Below are 25530 nucleotides of genomic sequence, written 5' to 3'. Positions count from 1 at the left end.
ATCCATCAGTCTAAATTAGCAGCTGTTGGTAACAGTAATTAGCCCAATTCCCCAGGGTGCAATATTTAGTCAACAAAAGCACTCAACTCTGCTATTCACTACTTCTTGGTGAAAGGGTCAGGAGATGCAGTTAGATTCTCTACCCTCATTCAAACACTTGAAACTCTTGTTTCCAGAGCTTATACCTCTTCGCTTGCATCTTTCAATCCCGGTATCGTTACATTTATGACATCGTTGATTAGCCTCTCTCCTTCCCTCCTGTACAACACTGAAAATCTGCCAGAAATACAACTATAGAAACTGTTTCTACGAATTTTGAGCATTTTACATGTATATTCTTTTTTAGATGGGTGAAATTTACACAACATAAAATTAACCATTTTAAGGCTGGGTGTGGTGGCTCATACCTGTGATCCCAGCACTTTGGGAGGCCAAGGCCTCCCAAAGGGTGATCGCTTGGGCCCAGGAGTTCAAGACCAACCTGGGCAACATAGTGAGACTCTGCTTCTAAATGCACGATTCAGTGGCATTTAGAACATTCACATTGTTGTGTAGCCACCACCTCTATCAAGTTCCAAAACACTTCCATCATACCAAAAGTAAGCCTTATACTCATTAAGCAGTTAACTCCCCATCTCCCCTCCCCTCTTAGCCCCTAGCAGCCATCAGTCTACTCCCTGTCTTTATGAATTTTTGCCTTTTTTGGACATTTCATATGAATGGATCATACAATATGTGGCCTTTTTGATAGCTTCTTTCACAGAGCATAATGTTTTTAGGCTTTATCCACATTGTAGCATGTGTCAGTGTTTCATCCCTTTTTATGACTGAATAATATTCCGTTGTATAGATATACCCACAGATGTAATTTTTAGAGCCGAGATATATTACATTTGTAAATCCAAAGCTTTAAGAGCCATTAAGAGACTCAAAAGGACATCAGATAACCCTTGGAGTAACTGGCCTGAAATTTTTCTAGATGAAATAGAAGAGTACAGATCTGAAATTCTCCTCCTTGCTGCTGCCAGCTAGCTTTGTGGCCTTGTGTAAATGAGCATCAATTTTCTTAATTAGAAAATAAGTAACTAGATTTAGTACTAAATTGTTTCAAGGTTGTTTCTTTGCTCAAAAATTCCCAGCATCCTACGCAGTACTCCGCATATAATAGCTCTTAAGAGTGTTGTTTATGGAACTTAACGAAATACCAAACTCAACAAGATTACTAGTCCAGCGTCATTTGATATGCTCAGAAATGGTATGCTTCATGCCACAATTCTCTTGTTTTTAAGAGAATCACTTGCATTTTTGAATCAAAGTGTTCATTATTAATAAGTGAACCTTCCAAATCAACCTGAGAGTACATAGAAGGAGATTGAGACACACCAGTGCCTTGCTTTTTAGTTTGTACATGAGAACTCTAACCAGAAAACCTAAATGAAGAAGAGAAATAGAGTATCCACTGGGGGAATTTGTGAGAAAGCTCATGAATATTTTCCACAGCATCTGCTGGGAATATGGTACAAGAAAATGAATACAAAGAGAAAGAAAATGAGCCAGACAAAAAACTCCCTTTTTAACGTTTATTTTAGAGAGAGGCTAGTAATTGATTAAACTAATCCAATATCTGGAAACATTCTTTTTTAATATTCACTTTGCCTTTTATGCAGTTTGACATTTTGGAGACTCTCCTTTGAAGTGGAGCAGGGTTGTGTCTGAAAGGAACAAACAGTTTCCCAGACAGATGTGTGAAGAAATGCCTGGAGCTACGCGCTTCTTGCTGGGGTTAGATGTGACCAGGCCAGATTGTTAAATACACAGCAACATGAAATATGAATATTCTTTTGCTTTCACAGGGAATTTTTTTTCCCGATAGTAAAAAGGAAGAGGGCAAGCCATTCTGTTGTTTTCTCCAATTCCTTCACTTTTTTTTAAAGCTTGCATTCATTTGTTTTATGTTACTGTGTTGTGACATTTTGAGATGCCTCTTAAAACTCATGTGTAAAAAAGCACTTTTTAAGAGATATTTCTTTTCCTTTTTTTTTTCATTTCTATGCAGTGTTGTTGAAAGTCATCTTGACATTTCTAAAACATTGTTTTGTTTGCATTACAGAGTCTCCATGGCAACTGCATCCTCCCAGGTTCTAATTCCTGAAATCAACCTCAATGACACATTTGACACCTTTGCCTTAGATTTTTCCCGAGAGAAGAAATTGCTAGAATGTCTGGATTACCTTACAGGTATTGTCTTTTATGTTCTCTTTAATATTGTGCACATTTAGTGATATAAACACTTTGCCACCAGATCAGTTATTCCCCAATATCCAGAGGAATGGGCTTTTGACCTAGGAATGGCGCTAATATTTCCCAAAACAATTTCTGTGCATTGCCCTTTGTTTTTAATCAAAACAACACAGCCCATTACTAAACTGGGGACAGAAGAAAAAGGAGAATCTCAATCATTAAAAGCATACTTACCACTGTTTCCCTCACTCTCAAGGTGTGGGTGCTAAAAATAGTGTCTCTCTTTGGTATTTCTCATATCATAGTAGTAAGCAACTCACAATACATTAGCAGAGAAAAAATTGGCAGCTAACTGATTGGTTGTCTGTGCTGCTTCATCTCCTCGTATTTGTGATCTTGTTTTAATTTGCACAACATCGAGTTGAGGTAAAGCATTATAATCCCCATTTTGCAAATGACAGAGATCAGCCGTCTTGCTGGAAATCAGATAACTAGGGAATGACAGAGTTAGAATTTGGCCGGGACCTGTACAAACTCCAAAAACTTCTGCTCTTTCTAGTAAAAGACTGAATTTTATCTTGGCAAAACGTCACCATGGCAAAGGTCACAAATTTACACTGGAATTCCTAGTGCCGTGTTTCAGTGTGCTTCCTGGTCGGTGTTTTGTTTTGTTTTGTTTCTCCCTTGGTTGAGCTTAAAAAACAAAAACAACAACAAAACAACAAAAACCTCAGGCCACTCCTATTCCTAAGCATGCTTCTAAACTTTTCTTTGCTGTCAACTTCTAACGCGGGAACTGAGAACATTCACTGGTAGAACTTGGACTGTTTAGACAACCTTATTTGTGTTAGCCAAAGCCACCAGTGCCTGTGACTTCAGGAAAGCACAGTGTACACAGTGAAGCCAGATGTGCACTGCACTTAAGACATACAGCCTTCAAGAGACCACATCTCTAACTTAGCGTGACATGAGCTTCTCAGTTCCAATTTTGTGTGTACATGTTTGTGAGAAAGCGATTGAACAAACTGGAGCAGGAGAAAGGGAACATTGTGTGATGTTTGTTTTTACAGTCTGTGGATAGAAGGCCAGGAGTTCTATATTCAGGGAGCATTGTACCCAGAAGATGAGCATTTTTTCTTTGCAAGGACCCAATGTGCTGTTTTTAGCCTTTCTGCATTGTCAAGCAAGGCAGGCATTCCACAAACTTCTTATCTTATGTAAGTCTCTCTTTCAAACATACCACTCCTATTAAGGAAGAAAGAAATTGACTAAAAAAGCATTTACCGTACGGAACTAAACTTGGTTTCAAATACTTGTGTACATAATGCCCTCCTATTTAAGCTTTTAACTCTGAGATTTATTTAAACTGACACTATCCAATAAAACTTTCTTTAATGATAGATATGTTCTATATCTGTACTATCCAGTGTTAGCTGCATCCCACATGGGGCTATTGAAAACTCGAAATGTGGCTAGTGAATTTTTACTTTTATTTAACTTCAACTAAATTTAATTGAAATTTAAACCACCACATGGAGCTCGTGGCTATGGTATTGAACAGTGCAGGTCTAGACTACTCCAGCTAAGCTGTTTTTCACAATGGCATCCTGTTAAAAATCTCCTTTTTCTTATATCATTTGGGAATGAGTTTAGTTGCAAGCAACAAAAAATCCAACTAGCAAGTGAATAAAACCATCATGGAGTGTTTGTATTACAGTCACAGAAGAGAAGCCTGTGTTCCAGGGATGGGCAGTGGTTCAGTGATGACCTGAGACCCCAGGCTCTTTCTTTTTTCCTCCTCTGCCGCCTTCATTGTGTTGCCTTTTTGCCACATGATCACAACATGACCACTCCACCTCCGAGTGTTGTTCTCAAGCTCAAGGCAAAAAGAAAGGGGTGGAGGGGAAACGATGGACAAAATGCTCTGCCAGCGAAGTTTGTCTATCAGAAAAACGAAAAGCTTGATCAGAAGACCCACCTAGCAAACTTCCACTTATGTCTGGTGGGCTGTATCTGTGTTACAAGGTCATGTCCAAGGACAGAAAAGACTAGAAAATTATTTGCCTAGGCACATGGCCATTCTGCCCAGAATCAGTCTTATTGACAAGAATGTGCCCTTGCCATTTCCCGATAATTATTTCATAGTATTTCAACAACATATGCCCATTTTAATCTCTATAGGAAGCAAAAGTATTGATTAAAGGGGAAATTGTGAAAGTAGTTTAGATTGAATTGTAACGTACACCATATTTCATCCCGATGGCTGTTTATTTCAAACTAAAGGCCATATGGGGTACCTGCTATTATGTCTTCTGAGCTGTCAACCCCAAATACAAATTCAGTCCATTTCTAGACATAACATCGATCCTGACCATAACATATGATGCTTGGCTGATACTGCCAAGTCCAAATAGTTTATGACATTTGTAAGCAGGAAATGAAGTGTTTGTGGAGTATTAGCCCACCATTCCTTGGGTGGTGTTTGTGACAGAGACAAGAAAATAACACTTCTGGTACTGATTCCATGACTATTGAAATTGGCAGCATGCTGCTGTTCTCATTTACACTAAATTGAGTATTGACTTCTCAGGACAAACTCATTGGGTTTGCAGTCAAAATAAGGTTAGCCTGTCTCATTGTAAAAACAAGATTTTTTTTTTTCCTATGACATGCCTCTAAGTGGTATGTCAAGTTAATAACCCGTAGAGGTGACAGTTCCTTCCTGATTATGGCTACTACCATGTGTCTCACGGCTACTTGCCTATTTTGAACATACGTTTTCTTTCTATTTAATCGTATATTGCAATATAGAAAGAACAAAATTTTTCTACAATGGTTGATGGAGAAATAATTCAATGAACTGTTTAAATTGTGAGAGAGTAAGTATGTCTTCACTGGTCCATGCAGGAGTGATCCCACACCAACAGGGACCACACAGACAATAATAAGCACATTTTACGATGCAGCTGGACCTCCTCCATGGAATGCATATCCTGATTGGTGTCACTGATTCTTGCACATCCAAGTCATACCACATGACACTAAATCTCACATGTGAGTACTTCAGGAGACAGAAATACAAATACATTTTCAAGAAAGAATGCTTTAAAGGTTATGTAGAACCCTTCTGTCTTAATGCACAATTTAATGTCGTGCCTGTCACGTTGGAGGTGCTCAACAATGTTTCTGGAATTCAGAACCAATAGATAAAGCTAAGCTAATTGACTTAATACCGTAGACTTGCTTCTGTGATACTTGTCCTAGAGGTATATTCAAAAAGCAAAGTGAAGACTACTAAGGCAGAGTTTAAATTTACAGTTTTTATAAACTTTTCTTCCTCTTTGGGTTTGCTTAGGACTCATCAATTCTAATCATAATTTAGAGCAGGAAAGAACTCTGAAAGAGTATAAGCAAAGGTTGCTCTTAGTTTGTAGAGTACAGATATGTTTCTCTTTTTGAAATTCGATTCTAGTGGATAGAAGAGTGGAAGTAAAGGCCCTGGATCAATTCTCTAAACCAGAGGTCAGCAAACTTTGACTGCAAACCACCAGATAGTAGACACTTTAGGCTTTGCAGTCCATATGGCCACAACTACTCAACTTTGCTGTTGCTCCAAAGCAGCCATAGACAATACATAAATGAATGAATCTGGCTGTGTTCCAATAAAACTTTATTTACAAAAACAGGCAGTGGGCCAGACTTGGCCCACAGTCACAGTTTGCCAACCCCTCCCTCTAAAATATTGTTTACAATGCAAAGCACTCATTTTCTCATATTTTCCTTGCTCACATACTCTTCTCATAAAACCAGTTACTGAAATCAATTCAGTAGAAGTCATTTTAAACTCATTATTTTGGTAGGACTTAGACTTCTCTGCTCCAGAATGTGTTAAAGAAATAAAACAGCAGCCTTCTACAATGATAAATTAACCAAATGCCAAAAAAAAGTTTTTTCCTTGGGGAAGGAAAATGTACCTTTTAGATATGATTGACTATTAATCATGGTCTTCTGAATGTGAAACATCGCATGAGTTGAGAAATGAGAAGAAAATAGGGCTGGACTGATAAGTTCTTTTTTGATGTAAGTCATCGAGACATCTAATGAAAGAAAAATTCAAACAATTATGTGGCTGATTTTTTGTAGGATAACAAACATAAGTATTTTTTCAATTGGGTGCCTAAATATATAAGTATCTGGCACCACGTATTAATAGGTCAGGGGTTGGTGAACTTTGGGTTGCAGCCCAAATCTGACCCTCCACCTATATTTGTAAATAAAGTTTCATTGGAACCTGGCCATGCCCACATATATAAGTTGTGACTGTTTTCGTGCTACAATGGCAGAGTTGACTAGTTGCAACAGAGACCGTATGGCCCACAAAGCTGGAAACATTTACTATCAAGGCCTTTACTGAAAAAGTTAGCCAACCTCCCAAAGTGAATGCAACTATGAAACTTTATCTGGTTTGCTTTTTATTTGACAAGTTTTCCTTCATGCACAAGAAAGTATTATTTGTTTAACCTCCCAAACATACTCTCATGATCTCATGATAAACACAGAAAGTCCATACTGGCTGACTGTAGTCACACTCCTTATTAAAAACAAAAGCAATAACCAGCCAATCAAATATTCTTTAGATTGGGGTCACCATCTCTAGGATAGTAGTCCTGATGGACCTATTGAGAAAGACCTGCTTAACTGTCAAACATCTCCTCCGAAATGGTATCCCAGTTGTGTGTGCTTTTTCACTGATAAGCATTCTTGACCCCCACAGCTCCCAACCCTCCCACAATTAGAGAAGAGCTCTGCACAGCTTCGTATGACACCATCACTGTGCATTGGACCTCCGATGATGAGTTCAGTGTGGTCTCCTACGAGCTCCAGTACACCATATTCACCGGACAAGCCAACGTTGTTAGTGAGTATCTCATGGCCTATTTATTTCTCTCTTTGGTGGCTTTCTTCAGATTGATTGCATTCCTGAATTTAAACATCAAAGGAAGACAAGGAAGGAAAGAACACACAATATTTATTGACTTGTCTTTCTTGAACAAGAAAGTGATAGCACTCACTTGTACTATAGTAGTAAAAACAGCTGGCTAAATATTGATGAAAATTAATGACCTCTAGCAAACCACATGGATGTTAAGGGAAAGAAGCCAGAAACAAATATATATATAGAGAGAGAGAGAAACAAATATATATATATAGATACATAGATATATATATAGAAACAAATATATATATATATAGAAACAAATATATATATAGTATTAATCCACATATAGGTTCATAACTTAAAGATCAAAATAAACTATTTTGCTTCAAGAAGCACTCATAGGTGTTAAAACTATAAACCCTGGGCAACCTGGTGAAACCCCATCTCTACAAAAAATACAAAAAAAATACAAAAATTAGCGGAGTGTGGTGACACACACCTGTAGTCCCAACTACTCAGGAGGCTGAGGCAGGGGGATGGCTTGAGCCCAAGAAGCAGAGGTTGCAGTGGGCAGAGATCACACTACAGCACTCCAGCCTGGGCAACAGAGTGAGAATGCTGTCTCAAAAAAATAAATATAAAACGTCAGGATGATGTCTACCTCCAGGATTAAAGGGAAAATGGCACCACTGGAAAGAAATATACGGGGGTTCTTGGGGTTAATGGCAATTTCTAGGTGAAAGTTACATGCTTTAGTCATTTTATCATACATTTAGTTTTCTGTACTTTCCTGAGTGTTACTTCACATATTTTAAAAGAAAGGATTTAATAAAATAAATAGCCGAAGAATGTTAAATACCTGGTCCCATTCAGAGGAGAGCTTGGGCCCATCACTTAAAATGTTAGTAACTGGCCCCACCTGGGAAGAATTTCCAACCTTACCTGAAACATTAGAGGTGCCCCCTCTCACTGAGGCCTATTTGATATCTGGCATCAGAGATAACTTGGTGATTTCAAATAGCAGTAGTAGCAGGCCACAGAGATGATAATAGAGGAAGCAGTCCTCCAACCCACAGAGTTATTCAAATTGAACTGGGCAAATGGCAATGGACCAGAAGACATGGTTTTTTCACGGGAGCAAGTTTGAAACTTTTTAACAAAGAAAAATACAGTGTGTCAAAATAGAACAGAATAGAATAGCAATCATGTTTCAACAAAGAGATGTTTTGAATAAATTCATATCAATTTAATGTGCTTTTATTATATAAACCTTTTCTCTCTTAACTACAAACTGTTCTTTCCTAGCCCAAGTAATTCTGAGTCATACGATGCTTAACATAGAAATTTGATTTAGGATTAATTAAAAGAGTGATGCAGAAATACACCAAGTTCTAAGGGACTAAAGTATAAATGACCCATACCAACAAATGGCTCCCCCTACCTTCCTTATATCCACTCTCCCCAATTTCTCCAACTTTGTCTCCTCAACTCCCTCACCTTCTACCCTACAATTGGCCTGCCTTGGAAGCTTTTATTAAAATCTTGCCATTTACCAAGAATGTGTAATTTTTAAATGAAAGTGGAGAAAGTCATGAAATGTTAAGAACAGCTCTGGCAAGCTGCCTGAGTCAGTAGGGAATATAGAAAGGTCAGAAATGGTGAGTGGGACAAAAATGTCTTGGGGGAAGTTGGGGTTAAACTAAGTCTTGAAAAAAAGCGGGTGCATTTTAGCAAGTTAAGGCTGTACCGGACAGCTATGTCATCATAAGCAAACCTATCAAGATGTAACGTAGCAGGGCATATTGGGAGGTCTTGCCTAATTAAGCCTGGCTGGTAAGTGAGGAAAGGGAGACAGTGAGAAATGAAGATAGAGAAATAGAACCAGGGCTCAAACCTATAGTGGCCTAGCTCCAAAAAGCACATGTTCTTAATCCTTAATCCTCAGTCACCTAATCCTAATTCACAGGCAAGAGCTAGATTGCAGAGGGCTACCCAGGCCATACCATGTTTGGATTTTACCCTGTGGGCTTGAGAGTCATGCAGGACAGTAGTGTAATCACAGGTATAATTAGAAGGTGACTCAGGAGCACTGTGGAGAGTGGAGAGGAACAGGGCAGGACTAGAAGCAGAGACATCAGCTGGGAAGTTTCATAGTAACTCACTGAGGCAGAAACAGCCAGGACCTGCAAATGGCACCAGCAACAGAGATGGAAAGGAAAAGATAATTCCAGGAAGGCTTCTCTGCGTCTGGCCCATTTCCCTGGGAAAAAATCATCACTGTCCTCAGATATTTGAAGTGCTTTTTGGGGCAAGTCGGAGAAGGACTGTATAGCAATGGTTTAGTAACATTTTGCTCTCCTTCTAGGATTTTGAATTCTTCTGGTATCATTCCTCATTCCTGACTATATGCCCTACTGCAAATCATAAAGAAATACTAATTCTCTAAAATATTTTTCTATATGTGCATATCATACACAATGCTTTACCTTGTTTTTTTCAATAAATATTATGTCTGAGATGTCATTCCATTTCAGCACAAATAAAGAACTGCCTCATTCCTTTTTGAGGCAGTATCATATTCCTATTTAAAGATATGCTCTAATTTATTTATCTCATCTTCTATAGATGTGTATTTAGCTTGTTTCCAATCTTTGGCCCTTACAAACAATGCCCCAATATCCCCAAGGATGTTCAAGATATCCTTGAATATCTCTCCTTCCACACACGGGGAATTATATCTGTAGTATAATCTCTTGAGGTGCAATTTCTAGGAAAAGATTATTTGCATTTAATTTTACTTGACATTGCCAAATTGCCCTTCAGAGAGATGACATGATTTTAAATGCATTTTTCCAGCTGTATGAGCTTATATTTCACTGATCTTGGCTACATATACCATAAACGTAACATGGAATTAAAGTCTAGTAAAATTTTAAACTTTGATTGTGCTTCACCATAAACCTGAAACACAAGTTAATCTATGATCACTAATATCATACTAAATAGTCACTCCTTCATATAAGCAGTGATTCTCAACAGGGGCAGTTTTGCCTCCTAAGGGACATTTGACAATGTCTCTAGAGACTTTTGGTTCTCAAAACCTGGGAGGAGGGTGCTATTGGCATCTAGTGGGTAGAAGTGAGGAAAGATGGGAAATCTCCCACAATGCACAAGAAATCCCCCAACAACAGAGAACTATCTGGCCCAAAATGTCAGTAGTGTCGAAGTTGAGAAACCCTAATTTAAAACAAGGTAAATGTATAATATCTACATGATTACATGCTAAATACTGGGACCATAACACACTGATCCACACACACTACTATACTATGTAGCATGGAAGGAAAAACACAACAAAAAGGGGGGAATATAATTAATGTATTTTGTCTTCACTTAAGGAATTGTTTTCTCAATATTTTGTGATTAATATCACTAGCATATTTGGGATAAACTGAACCGGGGATTGTATCAAACTTTAAGAAGATGAAATTCAAAAGATGATCAGAAATTCCAAGGTAAGAGAAAAGAAGCATGTGAAGGTCTGAGAAGAACAGGTAGAAAATGGAGTGATGATTCATTGTAAAACACCAAGGGAAGGTTCTCTGAAAATACAGAGAGGACTGATAGAACCAACGTCTGTTGATGAGTGAATAGTCTAACCAGAAAAAGAAAACATTTGGAGTCATTTTATACCAAAAGAGTAGTTCTTGGCCCATGTGAGAAATGCTATATTTCTCTCAAATCATTTTCGTCTGATTCAGGAAAAGTGCTAACAGTTTTCTATTGCTGTGAAACAAATTTCCAAAAACTTAGCAGTTTAAAACAATACCCACTTATTATTTCAGTTTCCATGGGTTAGGATTCTGGCATAGTTGAGCTGGGTCTTCTTCTTAGGGGGTCACAGTCTGAAATTAAGGTGTTGGCTGGGCTGCATTCATCTGGAGACTCAACTAAGGAAGGATCTACTTCTTAGCTCCCTCCATTTGTTGACAAATTTGTTTCATTGTGGTTGTGGAATTCATGGCAGCTTGCTTCGTCAAGACCAGCAAGGGAGAGAGTCTGCTACTTCAAATCTGTCACCTCCAAACCTGTCTTTAAAGGACTCACTTGATTAGTCAGACCCACCTAGAATAATCTGCCATTTGATTAGCTCCAAATCAAATAATTAGGGACCTTAATTATATCTGTAAACTCCCTTTGCCTTCGCCTTTGTCATATAATGTAATATAAGCACAGGAGTAATAAAAGTGATAGACCTTTGTCCTTTGCCATATTCTGTTGGTTAGAAGCAGGTGACAGGTCCTGTTTACACTAAGGAGAGAATATTACACAGTTATGAATACCAGGGAGTTGGAATCCTGGGGACCATCCTAGGGCATGTCTTCCTCAGATGGTTATGTCTCTCCTGAAATTTCTTTTTTTTCTTTTATTCTTTCATATATATATATATATATATATATGTATTTCAGACAGTCTTGCTCTGCTGCCCAGGCTGGAGTGCAGTGTCACAATCTCGGCTCACTACAACCTCCACCCCCGGAGTTCAAATGATTCTCCTGCCTCAGCCTCCTGAGTAGCTGGGATTACGAGCATGTGCTACCACGCCTGGCTAATTTTTGTATTTTTAGTAGAGATGGGATTTTGCCATGTTGGCCAGGCTGTTCTCAACTCCTGGCCTCAAGTGATCCACCCCCCTTGGCCTCCCAAAGTGTTGGGATTACAGGCATGAGCCACTGCACCCAGCCCTCTCCTGAAATTTCTTAAATCAAATCGTCATGGGCATTTTGGGAGTACATGTAGCCTCGGCCTTGACTGATGGGCTCTGTATCCGTTGGCTTTTGCTGAATAGCCAACAACCACAGGGCCTAAGTAGAATTCAACAACAACTTATTGCTTATGCATCTGGAGTCAACTGAGTGTCAACTAGGAAGCCCTGCTGATCTTGGCTCCTTCACATGGCAGACTGATAACTGTGGCAACCTGACTGCTGCACATCTCTCTCATCCTCCTACGATACAGCTCAAGTCTGCTCTCCCCCTGATTGCAGAAATGAAGGAGTAACGGCAGGCCCAATTACACACATTCTTTTTAAGCCCCTGTCTGTGTCACATTAGCTAACATGAGGTTTGTCAAAGAAGTCCCCTGGGTGAGCCCAGAGTGAGGATGCAAAGACCTGCAAAATTACAAGGAAGGAGCAAGGAATTGGGGCCAAAAGGCCCTAACTCAATACCAGAGCTTCACCTCATCCCCAAAATGAAAGGAAGATATTTATTGCTTGAAACTTAGGGTTTCTCACTTGGCTAAACTGTGACCAACTTGATTTCTGTGCTATTTGCATCAAAAATAATACCAAACATGATGCATTAACAGAATAGATGATGCAAAAAGGTCATGCATAAAAAAATTCAACGAGAGCAAAACTACTGAGTATAATGAACTCAGAACTTTTTGTTGGGTGATTCCAGAGATGTTTTGTTCCCAGAAGCCAGTTGCCATAAGAAAAGAAATGCAAATGGCTTTAGTGAAGATTATCAGCCTTTAATGCATAGATGCCAGAAAGGCCCATTCTCCCAGGATGGAAGAAAAACAGTGAAACTGCTGGTGCTGACCAAACTGGGATACTCTCACCGGGTTGTTTGTATCAGGATGTGTTCCTCCCTTGATGTCCATTAAACCAGAATAGTGAAGTCCTAATGCCTACAGGATCAATTTGTGACAAAGAAAGAATTCATTCAGATAAAAAGCTAACCAAGATGCAAACATTTTCAAATTATTTTCTTCTTAAATATTTTTCACATTTGTAGTGACCAAGGGAGACCTGGATTTCAATCTTGACTTTGGACCTCACTAGCTCTGCAGTCTTGAGCAAATTATTTAATGTCCTCCAAATCCATTTCCTCATCTGTAAGAAGGGATAGTGTTTTAACTTCACATGGTTGAGATAATAAAAGTAAACACCTTAGTCTTGTATTTGCCACAGTAGTAGCACATAGATATTCGAAGTTATTATTCCCACAAAAATACGGACTGTACTCGCCCCATAATTGCATTTTAAAAGAAAGACCAATTTTGCAATTTTCCAGGATTATCTACATGATAGCTTTTTACACAATCATTATGTGAAAGGCTTTCCTTGAATGTTGTTAAATAATCTGTCCTATTATTTGGAGAAGTATCCTTTGCAGATGTTGTATTGCGTGACAAGATCTAATGGTAAAACTCTACTGAAAATGAGAAGATACAGTGCTCAAAACCTGGCTGTAGCTCCTTATGTCACTAGAAAATCTTTTACTGTCTTTAGGTCATGGTTCCTTCACTCATCCTAATAAATTGTAGTTAATTGCCTTCAACTGGCGTTAGTGAAGGAGACTTAGATAATATCTATGGAGCTTTTTCAATCTTACGAAAAGGCCTTCACTAATGAAATACATACATTCAAATGCAAAAGTAATGACATTAATTTTTATTTTTAATTTTTATTAATAGAGTTATGACTATAGATGTTAATGAATTGCTTATCAATAACTAGATATTTATTTAATTTTATAACGTTTGCCACGTTTTTTCTAAAACTACTTTTGATGCTTCATTTTATATCTTAAATTGGGTCCTTTCCCCAGCAGCCTATTCTTAGCAGAAATCAAAAGCTGCATTTTTTTCAAGCCTTAATGGCTAAGTAGTTATCTGTTTTTAATTTATTGTAGTCACTTAGAAAACATTCATGAAAGTTATTAAACATATACTATTTTTACAGAGGAGAAGGAAAGGAATGTTCACTTCTGTCCAGTCTGTTGGAAGAGACAAAGGATGTTAGAAACCAGTGTGCAGCCTCTCCTAAGACTGTCCACATCATGTGACATTTTTACACGTAATTTTTTGTGGCAAGATGACAGTTGCCATACAAGGCTCTGAAATTCCAGATGTAATTAAGATCTTATAATGAGCCACATTATGTAGGGAAATACTTCTAACCCATTGTGAATGAAAAAAAAATGTATAAAATCAAAAAACTCAATTAGGTTTCATTGTGGACAAATTATTTTCCAAGCTCCATTGTTATTTTAAACTGAGTCGGAGGAGGTGAATGTTGGAACACCCTCAAAGATGATTGAAAATGAGTTTGGAGAAAAGTGAAGTTTCAATCAGGATGGTTGTGTGGGTGTTTCATAAAGAGATGAATAAAACCTGGTCAAGAGTCCTAACACAGTGGGGTGTCAAGGCAGAGAAGTCTTGCTTAAGCAAACTCAGTGCCATATGCAAGAAGTTAGGTGGTGCTGGCGTAAGACCAACACTGGTAATGGTGCACTCCAAGTCACCCCACTTACTCCAGCCCCAAAAGAAAATTGTCAGTGTTGCTTTCCTGGCATTTTTAATCAACTTCTCAATTATTATCTTGGCAATAATAATAACATAAAGGTAAACCTAAACAGTAATAGTTGTTAGTATTCATGAAAGTAGATTGTCCCAGTATACAGCTAACCAATGAAATTTTACTACTTCATAAACATTTTGTTCTTTTAATTTTCAAGGAAAAAAATAGGGACTTCTTCAAAATAATTAGGATAGTCAGAGTCCCTTTTTGTTTGGAAAAGGTTTCTGAAACATAAAATCTTTGTTGGGTTAAGACTTTGGATTTTAGGCCAAGTTACAGTTTTCAGCAATTTCAGACATCTGCTTTATGATGTTGCTGAAAGCGTTCCCCCACCACATTAAACCCAGCTTTTGGGTTGTACAGTGATGTAAAGTTTATTGAAACATTTTTACACTTGCTTTCTTTGACCACAATAGTCATTTTATTGTAACATATTCAATTAAACAAGAACAGTATAAAAGCAGTGAAATTGATACGATTCTCATTTGAATCTACTGAACGCCTTAATTGTTCTCATTTGTGGCTGACTGCCATTGACAAAGATCTAGGAATATGAGTACACTATCCTACATAATAGAAAAGCTAATTTTTTGTTTTATTACTATTGTAATAATATTAAGTACCTAAAGAGAGTTATAGGCCTCTTGGGGCCCAGAACTCAGAGTTCAAAATGACCCTTCTTTGATTGGATCAAAATCTAATATTTGGCTGTGGCATTATCCAGAAGTATGGAGTTTATTATAGCTGTGTTCAAGGAAAAGGTAAGGTGAAGGAAGATCAGAAGGGATATATAGTAAGGAGATTCCCATGTTATTAAACTATTTGTGGATGTTTTCCTGCATCTTATACAAATGAGAATTGGTAGGAAAACAGAGGGCTAAGAATTAGAGAAAATAAATTTGGGGAGGAGGGATGGATTGTGCCTCTTATTGCTCTGCTGAATCTCCAAATATAAACACACACACACTCAAACCCTTCTATGAGTCCTAAATTACATTCTTGCTTCAAGCTGGCTTTTTCAAATCTGGCAGTCCACTGGCGAAAATGTTTGCAGGTAGAAAAAACAAAAAAAGGCAACAGAAAATTCACAAGACCAAATATATGTGTGTGTGTGTGTGTGTGTGTGTATCTCTTTAGATATATACATACATACATATATATATATATTTAATTCACTGATGTGTACTTGAAAATACTATGCACCCAAGATGGAAATCATATAAGGTGAATTTTCACAATTGGCAAAATACTTTCAAGTTTTTTTCAACTGTGACAATACCATGAATAATTTTTAACTCAAAAGATGGAGAAAGTATTCAGTAAGATTCAAAGACAGGCTTCGGGAGCCTGTGACTACCTTGAAATTCTATGCAAATATTTGTGGTTTGGTGTGTATATGCATTTGTGAATTTCTTTCTACAGAAAGATTTTATTAGATTATCAAAGAGCTGAGACCAAAAAAAGATTAAGAGACTGCTTCTTGAGAATCTGGTAAAGTATAAGTTGCCTCAAGATCAAAGGAACTAACCCTTTGACTTGCAAATCAATTGGAAGAGGAGTGGGGTGGTGGCTTTGGAGTCCTCTGGAAGTGGAGGGGGCCCAGCCCTCTCCCAGGGACCACTGAAGAAAATTCAACAGTCAGGAAACTTCTTGACAGCCTGGTCACCAGGGGTTTGGAAAAAGGTTCTATTGGAGTGGAGATTGATGGGTGGAAAAAGGAGAGAGGGGAGTTGGACCTGATACCAAAGAGATGTTTTCAGCCATCAACCAGCTGCAAAACAAAATGGGCTTCCTTTTCCTACATATTCTTCCAAGCGTCATAAATCCTCGGTCTGCTCCCCAACCCACATCCTGCAGGATGCAGCCAGAGCAACAGCCCCACTCCACTCTGAAACCAGTCATCCTAGGGATGCAGCTGGTCAAAAATCCCTGTGGATGCTTTCCCAAGATCTGCACTGGACCCTGAGCTGCCCAGAGGTGTTGCTGCTCCAGAGTTCTCTTAGGAATAGGTCTCCTACATCAGTTAGTTACAGCCACACTAATACAGGATCAGAAACCATCCTGATGATCATTTCTTAGCTTCCCTGTTGGAGGTCGGTTGGGGTTGGCTGATCTCTGCTTGGTTCACTCCTGCACTGGCTGGGTGTTGGCTGCATGGTAAAGCTGTTCCCTGTCTCATCCTGTTGGGATAAACAGAGTATCCTAGGAATACTTTCTCCAGAGTAGCGGCAGACACAAAGGGTCAACAGAAACCCTCAAGGTTTTGTCATGCGTACTCTTGCAACTAGCACATTGTCATTTCAGCCTCATCCTATTGACCAAAGCAAGTCACTTGACCAAATTCAAAGCCACGTGACAGGGAAATATATTGCACCTCTTTAGAAGGAGCACCTGCAAAGTCATTTGGGCCCGGATATACAGGGCAGGGAGAATTTTGGAGGCAAAAATGCAATCTGCCACATCTATGTTAGTGAAGTCAGTTTTTCGTACATGACTACCAGGACAAAGCACTTCACTTACCAACTCTATTCAAATAAATGGAAATTATTCAACCTAAAATTATGTAATCATTGCTCCCCTTGTGCCAAAGAACTGCACCATGTCTGATTGGCTTTGCAGGTCTGTGTAATTCGGCTGATAGCTGGATGATAGTACCCAACATCAAGCAGAACCACTACACGGTGCACGGTCTGCAGAGCGGCACCAAGTACATCTTCATGGTCAAGGCTATCAACCAGGCAGGCAGCCGCAGCAGTGAGCCCGGGAAGTTGAAGACAAACAGTAAGTGCTGTGAACTCAACAGAGCTGTCATGTCTTATCTGCTCTTCTTTCAGCTGCCTCTGTCCCCCTTTCTTTTCCTTTTCTCTGTCTTGGGTATCATTGACAGCCCCCGAAAACAAGTAAAAAGCCAGTGTGGAATAATGGAATTTGCATCAGATACCTCTAGGTTCCAAAACTGATTCTATTCCTTCACAGCCGTGAGGCCATTACTCTCTCTGCACTTGAGTCTTCTCATTTTTTAAATAAATATTCCTGGAGGCATTCTTGTGAGAAGTAGAAGATGTATATATAAGACCTGACACACAGTAGGGGCTCTGTAAATGGTGAATAGTGTTATTTTTCATAGCAGAATAGCCAACTAATCACTCTTCAGAAATTCTTTCTTTTATTCTAGAAAACAGTCGGAGTCTGTGGTTCTCAATCAGGGACACTTCTTCCTCCCCCTCCACCCCACCCTACCAGGACATTTAGTAATATCTGGAAGAGGTTTTTAGTTGTCACATCTGGGGTGGATGCTACTGGCATGTAGTGAGTAGAGGCCAGGGATGATGGGAAACATCCCCAATACACAGGACAGTGCGCGTCACAGAGAATGATCTGGCCTATGTGTGTCTCATGATACTGCCATCTCCCTCTCTCTGTCTCTGTCCACATGTGTTTTGTTTTATCCTCTCTTCTTTCTTTACATCTTTTTGATCTAGGAATATTATGTTATGTAACATGGTGTTTATTTGCATAAGACCTCCCAAGAGAAAGCAAATTGGAGTATGTTGGTATGGCGCCATGTTGTGAGGTTGCCAGGCAGTCAACAGGAACAATTAAGTGCTTTTCAAGGGGAACCCTCATTTAACCTATATCCTTATTTCTCAGTGCAAGAGTTGTATCCTAGAGGAATGTGTTGGATCCTAGAGGAAGAACAAGGGATGTAAAGAGCGCACTGAATTAAGAATGAGAAAACTGTGGCTTTCCCACTTGGTACCCATATAGCTATATGACTAGTTTCTTCATATTTTTAAATAGACTTTTTATTTTGGAATAGCTGTAGATTTATAGGAAATCCATAGATAATACAGAGAGTTCTGTACACCCTTAACCCAGTTTGCCCAAATATTAACATCTTATGTAACCTTGGTACAGTTATCATAACTAAGAAATTAACATTGATGCATTACTCATAACTAAACTCCAGACTTTATTCAGATTTTAGCAGCTTTCCACTAATGTTCTTTTCCTATTCCAAGACCCAATCCAGGATCCCACAATGCATTTAGCATTCCTTCACTTTTAAAATGGGAATATTTTAACAACTTGAGGGTTGTTATGAGTTGTCAAAAAGACCATCTCAAAGTAATTCTAAGTACATAAGAAAATATAACATGATGATATGTTTCTTTACAGTCATACAACAAATGGCACAATACCTGTGCACACTTAGATCATCATTATTTGATTTGCATTCGAACATGTAAATATTTGTTCCTTCAAAAGATATGTTTGAGCACCAAGTGTGTTTGGGATGCTGTGCAAGATGCCAAGGATATTATGAATATCTTCAACTCCCTAAGGTGTGCTTCTCTCAAAAAGGTCATAGACTATTGGGGAATAAAGCACATTAATCCTAATTAACATTCAATGTGTGAAATCTCTAACTGGAATAACCATGAGAGGTTCTAAGTTGACAAAGCCAGGGTGCCCCAGCACAACCTTGAGAGGCTTTCCAAGATAGGTTAGGAGCAGGGGATGTGAGGACACAGTGTTCTATGCAGAAGGAAGAGCATAGGCAAAAGCCCGGAGACAAGGAGAATATATTTATGGAACAGAAAATTGATCCGTGTGATTAAAGTGTGTCTTAGGTTGGGAGGATAGGTGAGCCAGGAAGCTGGAGACAAGAACAGATTGTGAAAGCCTCCTGGGCCACACCAGGGAGTTTCTTTGTATACCAATGATTGGTGGAGAGATTGAAGAGTTTAAATAAAACAGGCAGGATGAAAATTTCCATGAAATAAAGCTCTCTTGCACTATGATGTAGTGAGTGGATTACAAGGAAGGAAGACTGGCTGCTGGGCACAGTATCAAAAGATTATTGAAAGAGTTGTCCATATAAGTAAACAACGGCCTGAATATGAGTCGTGTCCCATACAAATATTATAATGAATTGAATTATTTAGTAAAGTAAGCTATTAATCTCTTTCTTGAACTAATTTGTCTTCACTGAAGCAAAAGCCTTGAATTTGGGCAGAGTAGGTAGTGGTTTATTTGGGAAACACATCTGAGGCACAGGCAGAATTTGCTCACCAAGATTGCATGATTCTGCTCCACACATGGGTGGGTGAGGGTGTGAGCCAAGGCAGGCAGGATGTTTGAGGCAGTATCTCACCATCACAAGGCCGGTCTTTCCAATGGCTCTGACATTCTGATATATCTCACTGGAAGGAGGCCTAGCAGAACTTGGCCTTCATTGTACATGATGGGCGCCATTAAGGAATTTCTTCCTGCTCTGCCCATTAGTATTGTATCATTTTTAATCCATATTCTACCTTCCACCTTTAAAAGTTGAAATATTTTAAGGAAAACTCTCTTCATACTCTTCTTGTCTTAGTTCCTAGTTTATCTCTGATAGTCGCTAGCATGATCATTCCTAAGGACTTTTTTTTACAAGTCAAAATTTAAACTACACATGTAATCCAGTAGATCTTAGGGCCTCTGAGAATGTCCAATCCCTGCTCAGCACTTGCGGGTTTTCTCTGCTCCCCCTTTAAAGCTTTTCTTTTCTTTTTTATTGTTATTTTTTTGAGACAGTGTCTTGCTCTGTTGCCCAGGCTGGAGCGCAGTGGCATGATCTCGGCTCATTGCAACCTCTGCCTCCCGGGTTCAAGTGATACTCATGCCTCAGCCTCCCGAGTAGCTGGAATTACAGGTGTCTGCCACCACACCCAGCTAATTTTTGTATTTTTAGTAGAGATGGGGTTTTACCATGTTGGCCAAGCTGGTCTCGAACTCCTGACCTCAGGTGATCCAGCTGCCTTGGCCTCTCAAAGTGCAGGCATTACAGGCATGAGCCACCAGCCCAGCCTAAGCTTTTCTTTGATATGTACAGAAATAGATTTCTAAAACAAAAGCCAGCTAACTATAGCTCAAGGGCCAAATCTGGCTGCCTGATTTTGTAAATAAACTTTTATTAGCATATAGCCACGCCCATTCATTTACCTATTGTCTGTGGCTGCCTCCTCACTATAGCAGAAGAGTTGAATAGTCACAAAAGAGACCACATGGCCTGGCCTGCATAGCCAAAAATATTTACTGTCAGGCCCTTTGCAGAAAAAGTATGCTGGTCCCTGACCTAAAAAGAAAGGATTTTAGAGATGCTGGTGTTGTGTTTGTATCCAAGAGGCAACTGGAAATCCTTTGGCCTACCCACATGTGACAACACACTGTCCTATACTCACTCACTGGGTCAGTTTCTCGCCCAGCATCGTGTATTGCCACAGTTGAATTTACCAAACCTTTTCCTGTGATTGATTGTCTGAGAGCTGTATACTGGGCAGAAGGAACCTGCCAACTGCAACAGTGGCTGTGGAGTTTGGACACCATGGCATTTGCATCAGGTTGTAACTCATTTCCTGCCTTTAAATGCCTTGTACCCAATGCAGTGTTGAATGACAGGCAGTACTCCAAACCAATATTGAATTGTCAAGTAACAACTACGACGAAATGTCCAGGTGTGACTCTGCCAAGATTTTTTAATACTTAAATCTTTAACATACAAATATGAGTAATGAAATAGAGAAGGCCTTATTATATATAAATAATTTCATGAGTAGAAAACCCAGGCATTACTATCACATTTTTTCCTAATTTTGTGGACTGAAAATTGTATTCTCATCCTAAATTCCTAAGAGTAATGCTTTAATTTTTAATAATCTCAGAATAATATAAACTTCTAGAATATTCTATATGTTAAGACCTAAGATCTTGATTTGTTTGGTTTCTGGTCTGAAGTATATTGAGCATGAATGCATCTTATGCTGGAATAGAACACTGCAGTGGTTGAAAATGGAGTCTTCACTCATTCCTCCTTTTCAGGATGCTATCCAGCCAGTATGTACCTTTCACTCGTGTCCATGTGAAGAGACCACCAAACAGGCTTTGTGTGAGCAACATGGCTGTTTATTTCACCTGGGTGCGGGTGGGCTGAGTCCAAAAAGAGAATCAGCGAAGGGAGATAGGGGTGGGGCTGTTTTATAGGATTTGGGTAGGTAAAGGAAAATTACAGTCAAAGGGGGATTGTTCTCTGGCAGGCAGAGTGGGGGTCGCAAGGTGCTCAGTGGGGGAGCTTTTTGAGCCAGGATGAGCCAGGAGAAGGAATTTCACAAGACAATGTCATCAGTTAAGGCAGGAACAGGCCATTTTCACTTCTTTTGTAGTGGAATGTCATCAGTTAAGGCAGGAACCGGCCATCTGGATGTGTACATGCAGGTCACAGGGGATGATATGATGGCTTAGCTTGGGCTCAGAGGCCTGACATTCTTGTCTTCTTATATTAATAAGAAAAATAAAACAAAATAGTGGTAAAGTGTTGGGATGGCGAAAATTTTGGGGGATGGTATGGCGAGAGAATGGGCGATGTTTCTCAGGGCTGCTTCTAGCGGGATTAGGGGCAGCGTGGGAACCTAGAGTGGAGAGATTAAACTGAAGGAAGATTTTGTGGTAAGGGATGATATTGCGGGGTTGTTAGAAGAAACATTTGTCATTTAGAATTATTGGTGATGGCCTGGATACAGTTTTGTATGAATTGAAAAACTAAACGGAAAAAGAGAAGGAGAAAAACAGGTTTAAAGGTCTAAGAATTGGGACGACTCAGGACATCTGATTAGAGAGTGCCTAAGGAGATTCAGCATAGTCCTGCCAGCAAAAATTATTTATTTACTTCAAGAGTTAAGAGTGGCAGTTTGGGGATAGCACGAGGAGATATCAGCTGTGCTGGCTTGGAGAAACAGTGTAAACTGTCAGTGTAAACAAGAGCAGGGCATGTATGAGTAGTTGAGAACGGTGAATAGGGGTATGACTAGACAGAAGATAGTAGGGATGACAAGTTTTTTGGGGGCACAGTCTAAGTTGGTCTGGTGTCTGGAATGAGACTGGGGCCTAATAAAAAGGAGCGTCTATACAGGAGCTTAAATGGGCTGTACCTTGTAGCATTCTGAGGACAGGTCTGACTTCTGAGAAGGGAAAGTGGTAAAAGTATTGTCCTTTTTAAGTTGGTGGCTGAGCTTGGTGAGGTGTGTTTTTAAAAGACCTTTAGTCCGTTCTACTTTTCCTGAAGACAGAGGACCGTAAGGGATATAAAGGTTTCACTGAATACTAAGAGCCTGAAAAAATGCTTGGCTGATTTGACTAATAAAGGCTGCTCTGTTATCAGACTGTATAGAGGTGGGAAGGCTAAACTGAGGAATTATGTCTGACTGACTGACAGAAGGGAAGAAATGACTGCGGTGGCCATCTCAGACCCTGTAGGAAAGGCCTGTACCTATCCAGTGAAAGTGTCTACCTAGACTAAGAGGTATTTTAGTTTTCTGACTCGGGGCATGTTGAGTAAAGCTCATTTGCCAGTCCTGGGTGGGGGCAAATCCTCGAGCTTGATGTGTAGGGAAGGGAGGGGGCCTGCATAATCCCTGAGGAGTAGTAGAATAGCAGATGGAACACTGAGAAGTGATTTCCTTGAGGCTAGATTTCCACGATGGAAAGGAAATGAGAGGTTCTAAGAGGCAGGCTAGTGGCTTGTACTATAGCATAGCCTGCCTTTGCTGGTGTGTGGCGATTAGGCCTGGTGGAACTGCCATCAATAAATCAAGCATGATCAGGGTGAGGAACAGGAAAGAAGGAAATATGGGGAAATGGGGTGAATGTCAGGTGGATCAGAGAGATACAGTCTTGGGGGTCAGGTGTGGTATCAGGAATAATGTGGGCGGCCAGATTGAGGTCCGGGCCAGGAACAATGGTAATTGTGGGACTTCTTAACAAAGAATGAGTACAGCTGAAGGAGCCGGGGAGCAGAAAGTATATGCGTCAGGTATGAAGAAGAAAATAACTTTGGAAGTTATGAGAAATGTAGAGAGTGAGTTGAGCATAGTTTGTGATTTTTAGGGCCTCTAAAAGTATTAAAGCAGCGGCAGCCACTGCACGGAGACATGAGGGCTAGGCTAAAACAGTAAGGTCAAGTTGTTTGGACAGAAAGGCTACAGGGTGTGGTCTTGGCTCTTGTGTAAGAAAGAATTCTGACCGAACTAACCATGCCTAGGAAGGAAGGGATTGAGGTTTGGAAGATTAATCAAACACGATCAGCAGGGAGAGCACGTGTGTTTTTATGAGACTTATGCCGAGATAGGTAACAGATGAGGATGAAATTTGGGCTTGACTGAAGTAATGGGGGCTGTCTGTGAAGCCTTGTGGCAGTACAGCCCAGGTAATTTGCTGAGCCTAATGGGTGAGATGAGGATGAAATTTGGGCTTGACCGAAGTAATGGGGGCTGTCTGTGAAGACTTGTGGCAGTACAGCCCAGGTAATTTGCTGAGCCTAATGCGTGTCAGGGTCAAAGTGAAAGCGAAGAGAGGCTGGGATGACGAGTGCAAAGGAATAGTAAATTTCATGCGCGTCTGTGTGAAGAGAGCACCAAACAGGCTTTGTGTGGGCAACATGGCTGTTTATTTCACCTGGGTGCAGGTGGGCTGAGTCCGAAAAGAGAGTCAGCAAAGGGTGGTGGATTATCTTTAGTTCTTATGGGTTTGGGGATAAGTGGTGGAGTTGGAGCAATGTTTTGGGGGCAGGGGGTGGATCTCACAAAGTACATTCTTGGGGTGGGGAGATTACAAAGTACATTGATCAGTTAGGGTGGGGCAGAAACAAATCACAATGGTGGAATGTCATCAGTTAAGGCTATTTTTACTTCTTTTGTCGATCTTCAGTTACTTCAGGCCATCTGGATGTATACATGCAAGTCACAGGGGATGCAATGGCTTGGCTTGGGCTCAGAGGCCTGACAGTAAAGAAAGCATGTTTGAGATCCAGATCAGAATAATGGGTAGTAGAGGGAGGTATTGAGGATAGGGGAGTATATGGGTTTGGCACCACGGGGTGGATGGATAGGAAAAACAATTTAGTTGATAAGGCACAGATTCTGAACTAACTTGTAAGCCTTGTCTGGTTTTAGGACAGGTAAAATGGGGGAATGGTAAGGAGAGTTTATAGGCTTTAAAAGGCCATGCTGTAGCAGGCGAGTGATAACAGGCTTTAATCCTTTCAAAGCATGCTGTGGGATGGGATATTGGCATTGAGTGGGGTAAGGGTGATTAGGTTTTAATGGGATGGTAATGGGCATGTGATCGGTTGCCAGGGAAGGAGTAGAGATGTCCCATACTTGTGGGTTAAGGTGGGGGGATACGAGAGGAAGACGCGAAGGAGGCTTTGGGTTGGGGAGAAGGGTGGTAATGAGATATGGCTGTAGTCCAGGAATAGTCAGGGAAGCAGATAATTTGGTTAAAATATCTTGGCCTGATAAGGGAACTGGGCAAGTGGGGATAACTAAAAAAGAGTGCTTAAAAGAGTAATGTCTAAGTTGGCACTAGAGTTGGGGAGTTTTAAGAGGTTTAGAAGCCTGGCCGTCAATACCCACAACAGTTATGGAGGCAAAGGGAAACAGGCCCTTGAAAATAAGGTAATGTGGAGTGGGTAGCCTCCATATTGATTAAGAAGGGGACGGACTTACCTTCCACTGTGTGAGTTACCCAAAGCTTGGCATCCATGTTGGTCTAGGGGGCTTCCGAGGCAATTTGGCAGTGTCAGTCTTCAGCTGCTAAGCCAAGAAGTTCTGGGAAGGAGTCAGAGAGCCTTGGGCCAGAGTTCCAGGGACTCTGGGAGTGGCTGCCAGGTAAGTTGGACAGTCCGATTTCCAGTGGGGTCCAGGGACTCTGGGAGTGGCTGCCAGGTAAGTTGGACAGTCCGATTTCCAGTGGGGTCCCACACAGATGGGACGCGGCTTAGGAGGAATCCTGGGCTGCGGGCATTCCTTGGCCTGGTGGCCAGATTTCTGGCACTTGTAGCAAGCTCCTGGGGGAGGAGGTTCTGGAGGAAAGCCTGGCTGCTGCAGTTCAGGCGTTTGGAAGTTCTTGTGTGCTGGAGATGTGGCTGGGGTTTGTCTCA

The 25530-nt window shown here is 40.2% G+C and overlaps 1 protein-coding gene across 7 annotated transcripts in view; it reads left to right on the top strand.

Moving 5' to 3' along the window:
* The window catches only part of MID1 (midline 1), a 253521-nt gene that overhangs the window by 215961 nt on the left and 12030 nt on the right, over window positions 1–25530 (top strand). For 6 of the 7 annotated variants that reach the window (XM_032756556.2, XM_032756558.2, XM_032756555.2 and 3 more), the window contains exons 6-8: window positions 2111–2238; window positions 7016–7159; window positions 17172–17333. In XM_032756556.2, coding sequence (XP_032612447.1) covers window positions 2111–2238; window positions 7016–7159; window positions 17172–17333 — 434 coding nt within the window. The remainder of the gene's footprint in view (window positions 1–2110; window positions 2239–7015; window positions 7160–17171; window positions 17334–25530) is intronic. The other variant, XM_058441485.1, reaches the window with a different exon arrangement.

The sequence above is a fragment of the Hylobates moloch genome, unplaced genomic scaffold, assembly GCF_009828535.3.
Source record: "Hylobates moloch isolate HMO894 unplaced genomic scaffold, HMol_V3 SCAFFOLD_7, whole genome shotgun sequence".
NCBI classification, from domain to species: Eukaryota; Metazoa; Chordata; class Mammalia; order Primates; family Hylobatidae; genus Hylobates; species Hylobates moloch.
The sequence above is the reverse complement of the archived record's forward strand: the minus strand, read 5'-3'. Positions and strand labels throughout refer to the sequence as shown.